The following is a 13884-nucleotide window of genomic DNA, read 5'->3' as shown; positions in this document are numbered from 1 at the left end:
AATCGTATTTTTTTATAGAAAATTCATCTTGGTTGAAAATAACATTATTTTATTAAAAATTTGTCCTTTTGGATTCATCTCTATTATTTAAGAGTATTTATTCCTCTATTTTCATGAAAAATCACGATAGATCGATAAAATTATTTAATTATTGCAATTATCAATCAGGTTAAAAAATTTTTTGTTTAGCTCCTTTTTTGAAGTGGGGGCATCGACATAAAAAAGCGTATTAGTCCGAAATTTGAAACATTTTAGGCTCTGGTATTTTTCATCCCGAAGCAGGATTACACTTTTACATCATTTGCAGTTTAAAAGAGACTTATTTTGCGCTTTATTTTCGCACGCATTATTACTTTGCAGATTTATGATTAGTAACACTTATGAGAAGAGTCATAAGGGCGTTATTTTTCAAATTTTCTTTCATTTTTGAATACAAATTAATCTCTATTAAACTGTCACTTGTCACTTGTTTTACAGAAATCGAGTAAAGGTGGAAAAACCCACTCGAGTCCAAGAAAGGTAGAGAAAATACACTTCTGTAATGTCTAAGTGCTTTATGTGGCTGTTCAATGTTTGTCAAATGTGTTATAAAGCTTTGTCGCAAATATTTAGCTCCTGAAGATTTTAATAATTGGTTTAGTTAAAAAATTAGTACTCTGACAAATTGTGTCTCAGAGGAAATTGAAGATGCTTTCTTTGAGAAGTTTAATATTAAGATTGACATATTTATAGAATAGAACACAGAAAATTGGACTTTGAATAGGGCATTTTTTTAATGGAACGGGAATTTAGGAAAAGAATTTTTATTTTTATTTGAGAGAAGGGAACTTACCAAAAAAACTTCCAAATTTTGGAAAAGGGATTTACTTCTTTCTAAATTATAATAGAAAATTTGGTAAATCAATATAATTCCTATTTGGAACAGGGAATTTTCTAAAATAATTATAATTCTGGATTGGGGAAAGGAATAAAAGCAATATTTTTTTAATCAAATAAAAAATTAGAATTACCCAGACTTAGAAAGGAATTTTCTAACAGATTTTGTCATTCTAAGTTGTGGTAGGAATTTTAGTAAAAGATTACAGTTTTTCTTGGAACAGCTAATTTTGAACAGGACGCATCAAATTTTAGACAATTATTTTAATAGTCATTTATGAAAACGGAAATTTAAAAATGCTTTGTTTTACAAATAAAATTTTTTCAGAATTCGAAACTTTTCCTTTTAAAATTTAAGAAAAATGTAGTTACTTTTTTTTTAGAATTTATAAAATAGAAACTTTTGTAAATAAATATAATTCCAATTGGGAGTAGGAAATTTCCATAAAGAATTATAATTCGGAAAAATAATTTTAATTCTGATTTGGAAGTAGGGAATTAAAAAAATCCTCATTCAAAGTCAGAATTCGTCACAGTTTGAAACTTTCCACTTCGAAATTTTGTAAATAGATATGATTCTGATTTGAGATAGGAATTTTGTTATTGAATTCAAATGTGACTTGGTTTTCGAAAATTATTTCAATTTATTACCTTATAAAAGAAATTTTAAAAAATCCCTGTTCAAAGTCAGAATTCTTTTAAATTAAAAAATTCCTTGTTCCTAATTAGAATTTGTTTGAATTTAAAAATCCTCTTTTTCAAATGAAATATTTCAAAATTTGTAAAAAGGGAGTTATTATTGTTTAGAATTATGTCAGAAACTTTGGTAAATAAACATCATTTTGACTGGGAACAGGGGGCTTTTTGAAATAAATGTAAATTTGATGAATTCGTCGCAGAGTGAAACTTTCCGCCAGTTTTCGAAAATTTCGAAAATTCCTGGTTCAAAACCAGATTTTTTTAAAAATAAAATATTTGTTTGCAAATAAAAATTTTCTGGATTTGAAAATTTCCCTTTCCCAAATTTTAGAAAAAGTGAATGACAATGAACAGGTAATTTTTTACAAGGAACCGGAAATTCAGAAAAATAATTTTAAGTCTGACTTATATAAAGGGAATTTATTTTTAAAACATTTTTTTTGCAAAGAAAAATTTGGTAGAATTTGAAACATCTCTCTTCCAAATTAAAAAAGAAGGATCTACTTTGAATATATTATTATATTTTAATAGGAATTTGTTTGAATTTAAATCATCTTATTTTTAGCAAATAAATATTTGCCATAATTTGGAACTTCCCTCTTCTAAATTAAATTTGGATTTATAAAAAGGTAATTTAATTCAAAGTAGGAATTCGTCAGATTTTGAAAGTTCCTTGTTCCAAATCAAAATTTGTTCGAATTTGAACATTATTTTTGTTTGCAAAAAAATATTTCCGGAATTTGAAACTTCACTTTTCCAAATTTTCGAAAAAGAAATTTATTATATTTCGGAATTACAATAGAAAATATTATAAATAAATATAATTTTGATTTTGGAACAGAAACTTTTCAAATCATTGAAACCTTTTTAAACGTTTAGATATATTTTGAAATTGTTCAAAATCGTTTTTAATTATTTAATCCCTGATGAAAAGACTTTGTGGAGTGGTGAAGGGCTTAGGTGGTTTAAAAAGTGTGCAAAAAGTGATTAATCAAATTAGACAAATGTTTATAAGACGTTCGGAGAGTGCCAAAATATCTCTCCCATTATTAACAAATCCGTGAAATAATTTCAGCAATAAAATAATTCCTGACAGAAAGGTCTTACTCTCAGGATTATTTAACTTTCCTCATTAAATGAACGACTACTTATGTTATTCTATAAGTTTATTAATTTAGTCTAATGTAATTAATCATTTAATAACCTAAAGACACTTTAAAACGATTCAGCACTCTTATCTTATGTAAATTCTGCAAATAAAATTATTTGTGTGCCTTTTTCAGAGCACAGAGGATCAGTTAAATGTTTTGTATCACCCAGAACAATTCAAAGGACCAATTCTCTTTTCTTTTAAATCGAAAGCATTTTTTGGAAAGAAAAAAGCGATGATCAGAGTCGAAGATGGAGACTGGTCGGATAAATTTTCGATAGATGTAGCAGGAAGCAAAGGAGTTGTTTCGTGCAAATACAATGATATGATTTATCAGGTAATAATTTTTATTTCCCCCTTTTTAAACAAAATTTTCAAGTTGCTAAAAATTTTATGTTTCTTATGAATTAATAATATAGTTCAATTTTCAACAAAGTTGTTCCTTTTTTAACAAAAAAGATGACTTTTCAATAAAAAATGAAATAGTTGATCTTGTAACAAAGAACAATTTACCAAAAACTACCTGCATCCTTAAATAAGTATTTAAATTTTCAAATAGTTAAATTTTCAAAGAAAAATATGAATTTTGAACATAAAATAATTTTCTACCGAAAAAAAGGAAAATTCTGAAGAAAATACATACATTTTTAACCAAATACTTGAATATTTAATCTAGAAGATAAATTATCTGCCAGAAAATATGAAAATTAGTTGAAAATCCCTCTAGTTTTTTGGAAATTGGTCTTTTTTGGAAGAAAACTAACTTTTTTTGTTAAAAATTTTATGAAAAATAAAATATTTAGTTAAAAATAATATTTTTGTTGCAGAAAATTTAACTATTTCGTTAGAAATTTATTTTATTCCGTTAAAAACTTATTTCTCTCACTTAAAATTAGACTTCGATTTTTTTAAAATTATTATTTTTAATTGAAAATTCATCTATTTTGTTAAAAATTTGTCTGGTTTTGGTAACTATATAACCTTTTTCGTTGAAAATTAAATACTAGGTTGAAAATTTAATTAAAAATTAAAATATTTGGTTGAAATTTCATGTTTTTTGTTATAACTAATTTTTTTATAAAAAATTAATCTTTTCGCTTGAAACTTCATTACATCGGTTGTAAATTAGTTTTTTTTTTATTAAAAATTCATTTTTTAACTAAAAATTTAACTTCAATTTTTTTTCGAAATTTGTTTTAATAGATATTTATTATTTTTGGTTGAAAATTTATCTTTTTAGTTAAAGATACATCATTTCAGTGAAAAGTTCATTTCTTTGGTAACAAATTTAACAAATTTGGTTGAAAATTCGCCTTTTTTGTTGAAAATTCTATTAAAAATTTTAATATTTGGTTAAAAATGATTTTTTTTAATAAAATTAGTTTTTTTTCAAGACATTTAACTTTTTTGATTGTAAATTGATCTATTTTGTAGAAAATTGAACCATTTCGTTAGAAATTTATTTTATTTCGTTAAAAACTTATTTTTTCCACTTAAAATTAAACATTTATATATATTTTTTATTTATCTTTTTTATTTGAAAATTCATCTATTTTGTTAAAAATTTGTCTGGTTTCGGTAACAATACAACCTTTTTCGTTGAAAATTTAATTAAAAATTAAAATATTTGGTGGAAAATTCATATACATTGTTAAAACTTATATTTTTTTTTGTAAAAAATTAATCTTTTCGCTAGAAATTGCATTTCTTCGGTTGAAAATTAGCTTTTTTATTAAAAATTCATTTTTTAACTAAAAATTTAACATCAAATTTTTTCGAAATTTTTTTAATAGATATTTATTATTTTTGGTTGAAAATTTATCTTTTTGTTGGAAGATGCATCACTTCAGTGAAAAGTTCATTTCTTTGGTAACAAATTTAACAAATTTGGTTGAAAATTCGCCTTTTTTGTTGAAAATTCTATTGAAAATTTAAATATTTGTTTAAAAATGATTTTTTTTTATAAAATTAGTTTTTTTTCAAGACATTTAACTTTTTTGATTGAAAATTGATCTATTTTGTAGAAAATTGAACCATTTCGTTAGAAATTTATTTTATTTCGTTAAAAACTTATTTTTTCCACTTAAAATTAAACTTTTATATATATTTTTTATTTATCTTTTTTAGTTGAAATTCGTTTCGCTGGAAATTTCATTTCTTCGTTTGAAAATTATTTTTTTTTTTAAATTGAAAATTGATCTTATGGGTTGAAGTTGCATCATTTTAGTGAATAGTTTATTTCTTTGGTAACAAATTTAACAATTTTGGTTGAAAATTCGCTTTTTTTTGTTGAAAATTGCATTAAAAATTTTAATATTTGGTTAAAAATTATTTTTTTCAAGACATTTGATGTTTTAATTTAAAATTGGTTTATTTGGTAGAAAACTTAACTATTTCGTTAGAAATTTATTTTATTCCGTTTAAAATTTATTTCTCTCACTTAAAATTAAACTATTTTTTTTTAATTTATCTTTTTTAGCTGAAAATTCATCTATTTGGTTAAAAATTTGTCTGTTTTTGGTAACAATATAACCTTTTTCTTTGAAAATTTAACTACTAGGTTGAAAATGTTATTAAAAATTAAAATATTTGGTTGGAAATTCATGTATTTTGTTAAAAGTTATTCTTTTTTGGTTAAAAATTAATTTTTTCGCCTAAATTTTCATTTCTTCGGATGAAAATTAGTTTTTTTTATTGAAAATTAATTTTTTAACTAAAAATTTAACTTCAATTTTTTTTGGAAATTTGTTAAATAGGTATTTCTTATTTTTGATTGAAAATTTAACTTTTCGGTTGAAGATGCATAATTTTAGTAAAAAGTTCATTTCTTTGGGAACAAATTTAACAAGTTTTGTTAAAAATTCGCCTTTTTTGTTGAAATTTAATTTTTTTTATTAAAAATTTAGATTTTTCATTTTTGCTAGAAAATTGATATCTTTCAATTTAAAATTGCATGATTTTCTTGAAAACTCGTCTTTTTTAATAGAAAATTCAATAACTTTGGTAGAAAATGTATATTTTCGGGTTCTAAATTCAATTTTTTTCAAAAATTCGTCTTTATTACTTAAAAACTCAAAATTCTCGATGCTATTTTTTGTCTTTATTGATTAAAAAATCTTTCTTGGTTGAAATTTCATATTTTTTAGTTTAATTTAACATTCTTTTATTCGAAATAAAGAAAAAAAATGTAGAAATATGAACTATTACACTTTTTGTTAACAATTCATTTTTTAAACAGTTTTTAAAACCATTTTTTAAACAGTTTGGTTGGAAATTAATTATTTTAACTCAAAGTTTAATAATAAAAATAATAGATTTTCAACCAAAAAGATCAATTTTCGACTAAGAAGATTAATTTTCTGCCAAAAAAGATGAATTCTCGACGAATTACTTAAATTTTCAACCAAATAGTAACCTTTTTCAAGTACTAAATATTTGAATATTTGAAATTACAAGCTAAAAGGACGAATTTTCTACAAACAGTTGAATTTTCAATATGAGAATATGGATTTTCAACAAAAAAGTTCATTTTCATCCAATCACGCGAAATTTTCAACAAAATAGTTAAATTTTCAATTAAGAAAATTCATTTTTAACAAAAAAAAAACCAAAAAAAACGAATTTTCAACTAAAATTGTCAAGCTTCAACAAAAAAATTAAGCTTAAAAAAATTAGCTCAAATTTCAACCAAATAGTTAATTTTGTTACTGTTATTTTTGACCAATTGAATGTTCGACTAAGTAGATTCATTTTGTTTTACTAAAAAAAATCAATTTTCAGGAAATTACATAAATTTTTAACTAAATATTTTGAACAGTGGATATGACGTTAGTTCCATTTCCTACTAAATAGTTGAGTTTACATTTTAAAGAAAATATTTAAACTTTTAACAAAGGAGTTGGATTTCCAACCTAAAAAACGAACTTTTAACGAAAAATGTAACGGTTGCTATTTCAACAAAAAATATTCTAATTTAAAATGAAAAACAGGTGGAATTAACCAACAAAAACTAATTTTCAATAAAAAAAATGGAAATCCTCAACTAAAACCGTTAAATTTTTTATTAAAAAGTTGCATTTTTCACCAAAGAAATTGATATTTTACCCCAAAAGAAACATTTTCAACGAAATATATAATTTTTCAATCAAGCAGATAAATTGGCTAACAAATTGTTTAATTTTTGAACCGAAAATACCATTTTTTGACGAAAAAGTTGAACAGTTGAATTTTCAACCAGAGAAGGTTAATTTTTAACCAAAATAATGCAATTTTCCTTTAAGGAAACAAATTAATTTTCATCCAAATTTGTTAATCTTCAAACGAAAAGATGAACTTTTCAGAAAGTTGTTCAAATTTCAACCAAGGAGTTGAATTTTTCCTCCTCATAAGATGAATTTTCAACGAAACATATGATGGTTGATATTTCCACAAAAAAGATTTTAATTAATATTCTGCCAAAAAAGAGGAATTTTTAACAAAATACATCAATTTTCAAACAAATAGTTACGTTTTCTACCAAATTCAAAAAAAATACGAATTTTCAAACAAAAAAAAAACCACGTGAATTTTTAAGGAAATAGGTAAATTTCTTGCCAATTGTTTTGCTTTTAATACAAACTGTTTTTGGTCGAAGTTTAATCTTTTTTCTTTGAAAATTCGACCAGCTGGTTTAAATTTTAACTTTTTTTTAGTTAGAGTTTAATCCTTTTTGTTTGAAAATTCGACCATTTAATTGAAAATTTTTTATTTGAAATTCTACTGTTTGGTTGAAAGTTGAACAACTTTTTTTAAAATGATTTTTTTTTTTTTTAATTTTCTAGAAAATTCAATATTTTGTTGAAAATTCATTGGTTTTGATTGAAAATTAACTTTTTGTTGTAATTTCATATTTTCGGATTGAAAATCTGTTCTGGTTGAAGATTCAGCTATTTTGTTGCAAATTCGTTTTGTTTTTAAATTTAACTATTTTGGATTTTCTTTAAAAATATTTTTTGGTTGAAATATTAAATATCAGATTTTTCATTGAGAATTTATCTTCCTTTGTTGAAGATTCATTTCTTTCGTTAAAAATGGAATTGAAATTTAACTATGTGTTCCATTTTTTGTCGAAAATTAATCTTTTTTAGTTAAAAATGCAACTAATTGATTGAAATTTTCTGTATTTTGTTTAGCATTCGTTTTCTGGTTGACAATTAATTTTTTCAACTAAAAATTGACCATTTCCATTTTTGGTTGAAAAGTGACCTTTTTTTATTTGAAAACCTGTATTTTTTTATAATTCGTCTTTTTTCCTTCAAAATTTAAATGTTGGGTTATAAATGAAACGATTTAGTTGAAAATGTTTTTTTTTTAATTTATTATTATTTTTTTATTCCAACTATTCCCTACAAAATTCGACTTTTGAGCTCAAAAATTCAACTTTTTTTGGTTGAAGTTTAATCCATTTTGTTTGAAAATTCTATTTAATTGAAAATGTTTGATTAAAAATTCTGCTTGCTGGTCAAAAGTTGAACCACTTTTTTAAAAATGAATCTGTTTTTTATTTTTCTAGAAAATTCATTTTTTTTTATTGAAAATTAACTTTTTGATGTAATTTCATATTTTTGGGTTGAAAATCTGTTTTGATTGAAGATTCATCTCTTTTGTTAAAAATTTAATTTAAATTTAACTATGTATTCCATTTTTTGTCGAAAATTCATCTTTTTTATTTCAAAATGCAACTAATTGATTGAAATTTTCTGTATTTTGTTTAGCATTCGTTTTCTGGTTGACAATTAATTTTTTCAACTGAAAATTGATCTTTTCCATTTTTGCTTAAAAAGTGACCTTTTTATTTGAAAACCTACCAATTTTTTTGTTTAAAATTCGTCTTTTTTTCTTCAAAATTGAAATGTTTTGTTCAAAATGATTTGAAAAACATTTATTTATTTTTTTTTATTCAACCTTCCTCTAAAAATTTCGTCTTTTGAGTTCAAAATTTCAACCTTTTTTGTTTGATGTTTAATCCTTTTTGTTTGAAAATTCTATCCTTTAGTTGAAAATTTTTGATTTAAAACTCTGCTAGTTGGTTGAAAGTTGAACAACTTTTTTAAAAATGAATTTTTTTATTTTTCCTAGAAAATTCAACATTTTTGTTGAAAATTCATCTTTTTTAGTTCAAAATCCAACTAATTGAATGAAAAATTAATTTTTTCAACTGAACATTGATCTTTTCCATTTTTGGTAGAAAAGTGACCCTTTTATTTACAAACCTACCTTTTTTGTTTAAAATTCGTCTTCTTTCCTTCAAAGTTTAAATTTTGGGTTCTAAATGAAACTCATTAGTTGAAAATGCATGAGAATGAACTTTAATGTTAAAAATAGATATTTTCGGGTTTAAACTTCAAATATTTTAATTGGAAATGGAATATATTTCGACTTGAAATTCCAAGAATTCAAAGCGTTTCATATTAAATTCAGTGTGTTATCTAGATAAATTTTATTTAAAATAATTCATTCCTTTATTTTCTTGAAAAAGTCTGTAACCAAGACTTGATATTTCAGATTGGGGTACATAATCAATTGACGTATAATTCCTTAACAAAGCAAATCACCTTCACTCCTTATTACGTTCTTATAAACAATGCAAGCTTCCTCATCGAATGCCAAGAAGGAGATCGACCAGCTGATCCTGTTATTCCGGTTTGTATAAAGTATTTTTTTTTATTTAATCCATATAATAAGCAAACTTTTGACGATTAAAACTAAATTTTAAGTGATATTTATTACTATTACTATTATTATTATTAAATTATTCATTATCTAAAGATTCCTCCGGGAGAATGCACTGCTCTCTGGCCGCGTTCAGATCACGAAAATAAAACACTCAAGGCAAACGTGGCCGGTCGTCCTGAGAAGACTGCCGCTTTCCTCTATACGAATGTTCATACGACTTTGTTGAAATTAGACAATAAGGTATGCATTTATATTAGTTATTTATTGATCCGGATTTTATTTCTTTATTTTTATTAAAATATGTTTTTAATCCTGTCTAATAAAATTGAAGGAACGAAATTCTTTGGAATTTTCTTAAGTATTTTGAATTGCAATTTCTAAATGAAGAAATTTTTATCTGAAACATTTAATTCTAAAAGAGAACAGTTAAATTGTTTAAATTTGTTAAAATGACAAAAGGAGTCTATTTATAATCCCTTTGACAATATTTATTTTCCAATGCTTTTAAGCATTATTGATAAAAGAGAATATTTTAATTATAAATGTTTTTTAATATTGGGAAATATAATTATATTTAGAATATCTTCATTTTTATTTAAGATTTGATTTTAAGGCATTTTTTTCATTTTTCAGAATTAAGAAAAAAATTAGGAACACTTTAAATTAGTTCAAAATCTATTTCAAAGTTTTCGAACTTTTGAAAAGATTCTAAAATAATAAAAAATTTTCAAACATTTGTAAACGAAATGTAGATTTTTGAAGATTTCGAAAAAAAATTGAAAGATAATAAAAAATTTTCTGTTGCGGTTCTAGCGTAAATTTAAATTGATTTTTGGTTTAACAAATAAACTAATTTAAGAAAATATTTTTCAAGCATTTTAGATGACATTCTAAAATTTCGAAAAGGAAGGTAGAAGATTGTAAAGCAAATATTACAAATTTTTCTTTCGAGAAAATATTTAAAAAGATTTTCGAAACATTCCAAAATATTTCCTAAATTGTGAAAAAAGAATGTGGAAGATTTTAAGGCGTGTTGTTTTTTTATTTTATAACTTTTGCAGACATTTCGGAAAAATTTGAATGATTTTAAAAAATATTTAGAATTTTTTTTTTTAATATTTCAGAAAAATTTTCAAACACTCAAAATGTGGATTTTAGGATTTCGAATTACAAATTAGAAGCCATTTAAAGATTTTGAAAAATTGGAATAAATTGAAAATATTTTAAAACTTTGAAACATTTCCTGAAATTGGTTAAATTCTGGAAAATAAAAAAAATCTTAGATATTTTCTAGATAATTTTTTCACATATCTGAAATCTTAAAAAGTCTTTTTGAATTTTCACGAGAAACTTACGAAAAATAAATTTTTATAACGTGAAAGCAAATAAATATAGAAACTTCAAAAATAAATACTTATTCGACATTTTTATTTTGTATTAAAAATTATTTTTACCTTCAAATTATATTTTGCCTAAATTTTTTTGTTTCCCTGAAAAATCTTTTTTTTTTAATGGAATTATGTCGAAAATTCCTCTTTTTGGTTTGAAAATTAATCTCTTTTGGAAAAAATTGAATTTTTTTATTGAAGTGGCAACTTTTTGGCTTTAATTTAAAGTTTTCTTTGGTTGAGATTTATAAATTTAGTTCAAAATTAAGTTTTTTGTTAAAATTTTTATTTGTATTATATTTATTACAAATATATATATTATTTTATTTGTATTATATTTATATTATTTATATTATTTTTAAACTGAAATTTGAATTAATTTCTTTTTTTGTCGTTGTGAAAATTCATATTTTTTAATCGAAAATCTGTCCGTTTTGGTAGAAAATTAATCTTTTGGTTGAAAAATAATTTTTATTTAGTTAGAAATAAATTTTTTAAATTCAAAATTCAACTGTTCCATTTTTATTGAAAATTTCTCTTTTTTAGTTGAAACTTCAACTATTTGTTTGAAAACTAATATATTTGTTTGAAAATGATTTTTTTTTTTTAGAAAATTAATCTTCTTATTTGTAATTTCATCTTTTTGGGTGAAAATTCCAATAATTCAGTTCGAGTGTTTTTGTAGAAAATTAATGTTATTAGTTGATATTTCATCTTTTAAGGTGAAAATTTCACTGTTTCTGTTAAAAATTCATGAATTTAGTTGAAAATTAATTTTTTAACGATTTATAATTTTAATTGAAAATTTATCTTGTTGATTTAAAATTTAATTATTCTGTTGAAAATTTGTATTTTTTTCTTAGAATTTAATTTCTTGAACTAAAAATTTAACTAATCCAGTTCGATATTCTATCATTTTACTTGAAATTTCATCTATTTGTTTAATTTTTCATTTTTTGAACCGAAAGTTTAACTTTTTTGTAAAAATTTTGACATTTTTTGTGGAAAATAAATCTCTTTAGTTGAAATTTCATCTTTTTGGTTGAGATTTTAAGCATTTCAGTTAAAAATTCTGGATATTAGTTGAAATTATTATTATTTTTAATTATTCTGTTTAGTTGAAGATTCATAATATTTATTGAAAATTCATCTCTTAGTTTAAAATTGATTAATTTATGGTGTCAAGTTGATCTTTTTTAGTTTAAAATTCATGAATTTGTTTGAAAATTCGTCCATTTTGGAAAAAAATTAATCTTCCGGTTGAAAATCTATCTTTTTACTTGAAAATTAAACTACTTGGATGGCATTTTTTTCTCACTGAACTGTATAACCTTTTTGGTTAAAAGTTGATCTCTTTTATTAAGAAATAATTTTTTGGTTGAAGATTTATAATTTTTAATAGTAAACCATCACTTTAACTGAAAATTTAACGATTTTGTTGATTTTTTTTATTTGGTTGAATATATTTTTTTTAACAGAGAATTTATCTTTTTTATATGAAAATTTATGTAATTTGTTGGAAATTCGTTTTTTTCGACTGAAAATTAATTTCATGGAACTTAAAATTTAACTATTTCATTTTCGGTTGAAAATTGATCTTTTCTATGTGAAAGCTTATTGATTTGGTTGAAAATGCAATATTTTTACATAAAATATTAGGAATTTAAAGCTTTTTTAATTTAATTTAATATACTAACCACATAAAATTTACTTTGAAGATTATATTTAAATTCATGGTCTTCAGTAGCAAATTCAAGAAAGTATTGATTTTTTTTATTATTTATTTACCTTATTAATAATTAATGAATTGGAAACGTATACCATTAAGAAATGACTTCTTCAATAAAGTTACTTTCATTAATAAAAATACAGTTTGTGTGATAAAATCATAAAATTTTATACATATTTCGATTAGATTGTTTAAAAAAAATACGAAACTCTTAGGGAATTTTTTGTCCAACATTTTAATAAACATCCTTTAACTGGTCTCACCTTTTTTAATTTGAGAAAAAAAGTCATAACATCCATTTTAGTTTTTTTTATAACCCAGAAAAATATCTCATGTCCGCGAAATCCCCGGGAATTTTTTCCTCTCTTAAAACGGCGATCCTGTAATTTATATTTTATTCGTATTTTATATTTAAAATTTATTGTCCAAACCCACTTTTTAGTATGGAGGTATAGATGTAGACATCCAAATCAATGAGGGTGGAATTTATATTTCACTGTCGGCCTACAATCCCGGAAATGCTCCTGCTTTAATTATCAATCACACCTCCCACACAATCCACATTTGGGAAAAAGGATCAATAAACGTCAGGTTTGTGCAAATTTTTTGAATATTTTATATTGACCATTACTTTGATATTTTTAAACTCGTATTGTTTTTAATATTTTTCAGGTCTATTCAATCATTCAATCGAATGTTCTATACGTGGGAAAATCCAGCAGGACCGAAATTATTGATGTGGGAGGACAATAACAAAAGAGAAATCGAGGATGATCTCAGAAAGGTATTAGAAAAATTATATTAATTGCGGAATTCACTCTCTATTTTTGTATTGCACTCTTTCCCCTTTATTTAAAAAACCTAATAAGAAAATCGATCTTTTTTTGGTTGAAGTTAATTTTTTTTAAATGGACAAGTTTAATATTATATTTTTGGTTAAAAATTCAACTATTTTGTTGAAAATTTGTCTTTTTGGATTGGAAATTCGTAATTTTTGATTAAAAATTCATTGCTTGGTAGTAGAGCCATCTTTTTTTTATATTCGAAAATTTGACTTTTTTGTTGAACATTCTTTTCTTTTGGTTGAAAGTTAATTCTTTTTAATTAAAGATTATATTATATTTTTGATTCAGAATTCATCTCTTTTGTTCTAAAGTTTTTTTTCTAAATTTAAATATTATATTCTTGTTTTTCTATGGCGAAATGTTATCACAGGCTTATACTTGCCCAATATGTCGAAGGCATTTTTGGTTATAGTTGGATTTTTATTTGATCATTTTGCACGGGGCTCTCCCGGTATATATCATCAGTCACGGACGCATTTTTAT

At 23.0% G+C, this 13884-nt stretch overlaps 1 protein-coding gene across 2 annotated transcripts in view; it reads left to right on the top strand.

Annotated features, from left to right (window-relative positions):
* Positions 1–13884, top strand: part of LOC117170643 (vacuolar protein sorting-associated protein 13) — a 171335-nt gene that overhangs the window by 118282 nt on the left and 39169 nt on the right. For both annotated transcript variants that reach the window (XM_033357554.1, XM_033357553.1), the window contains exons 34-39: positions 478–519; positions 2859–3062; positions 9269–9406; positions 9533–9679; positions 12999–13147; positions 13229–13340. In XM_033357554.1, coding sequence (XP_033213445.1) covers positions 478–519; positions 2859–3062; positions 9269–9406; positions 9533–9679; positions 12999–13147; positions 13229–13340 — 792 coding nt within the window. The remainder of the gene's footprint in view (positions 1–477; positions 520–2858; positions 3063–9268; positions 9407–9532; positions 9680–12998; positions 13148–13228; positions 13341–13884) is intronic.

The sequence above is a fragment of the Belonocnema kinseyi genome, chromosome 4, assembly GCF_010883055.1.
Source record: "Belonocnema kinseyi isolate 2016_QV_RU_SX_M_011 chromosome 4, B_treatae_v1, whole genome shotgun sequence".
Classification (NCBI taxonomy): domain Eukaryota; kingdom Metazoa; phylum Arthropoda; class Insecta; order Hymenoptera; family Cynipidae; genus Belonocnema; species Belonocnema kinseyi.
This window is presented reverse-complemented; position numbering and strand designations above follow the sequence as displayed.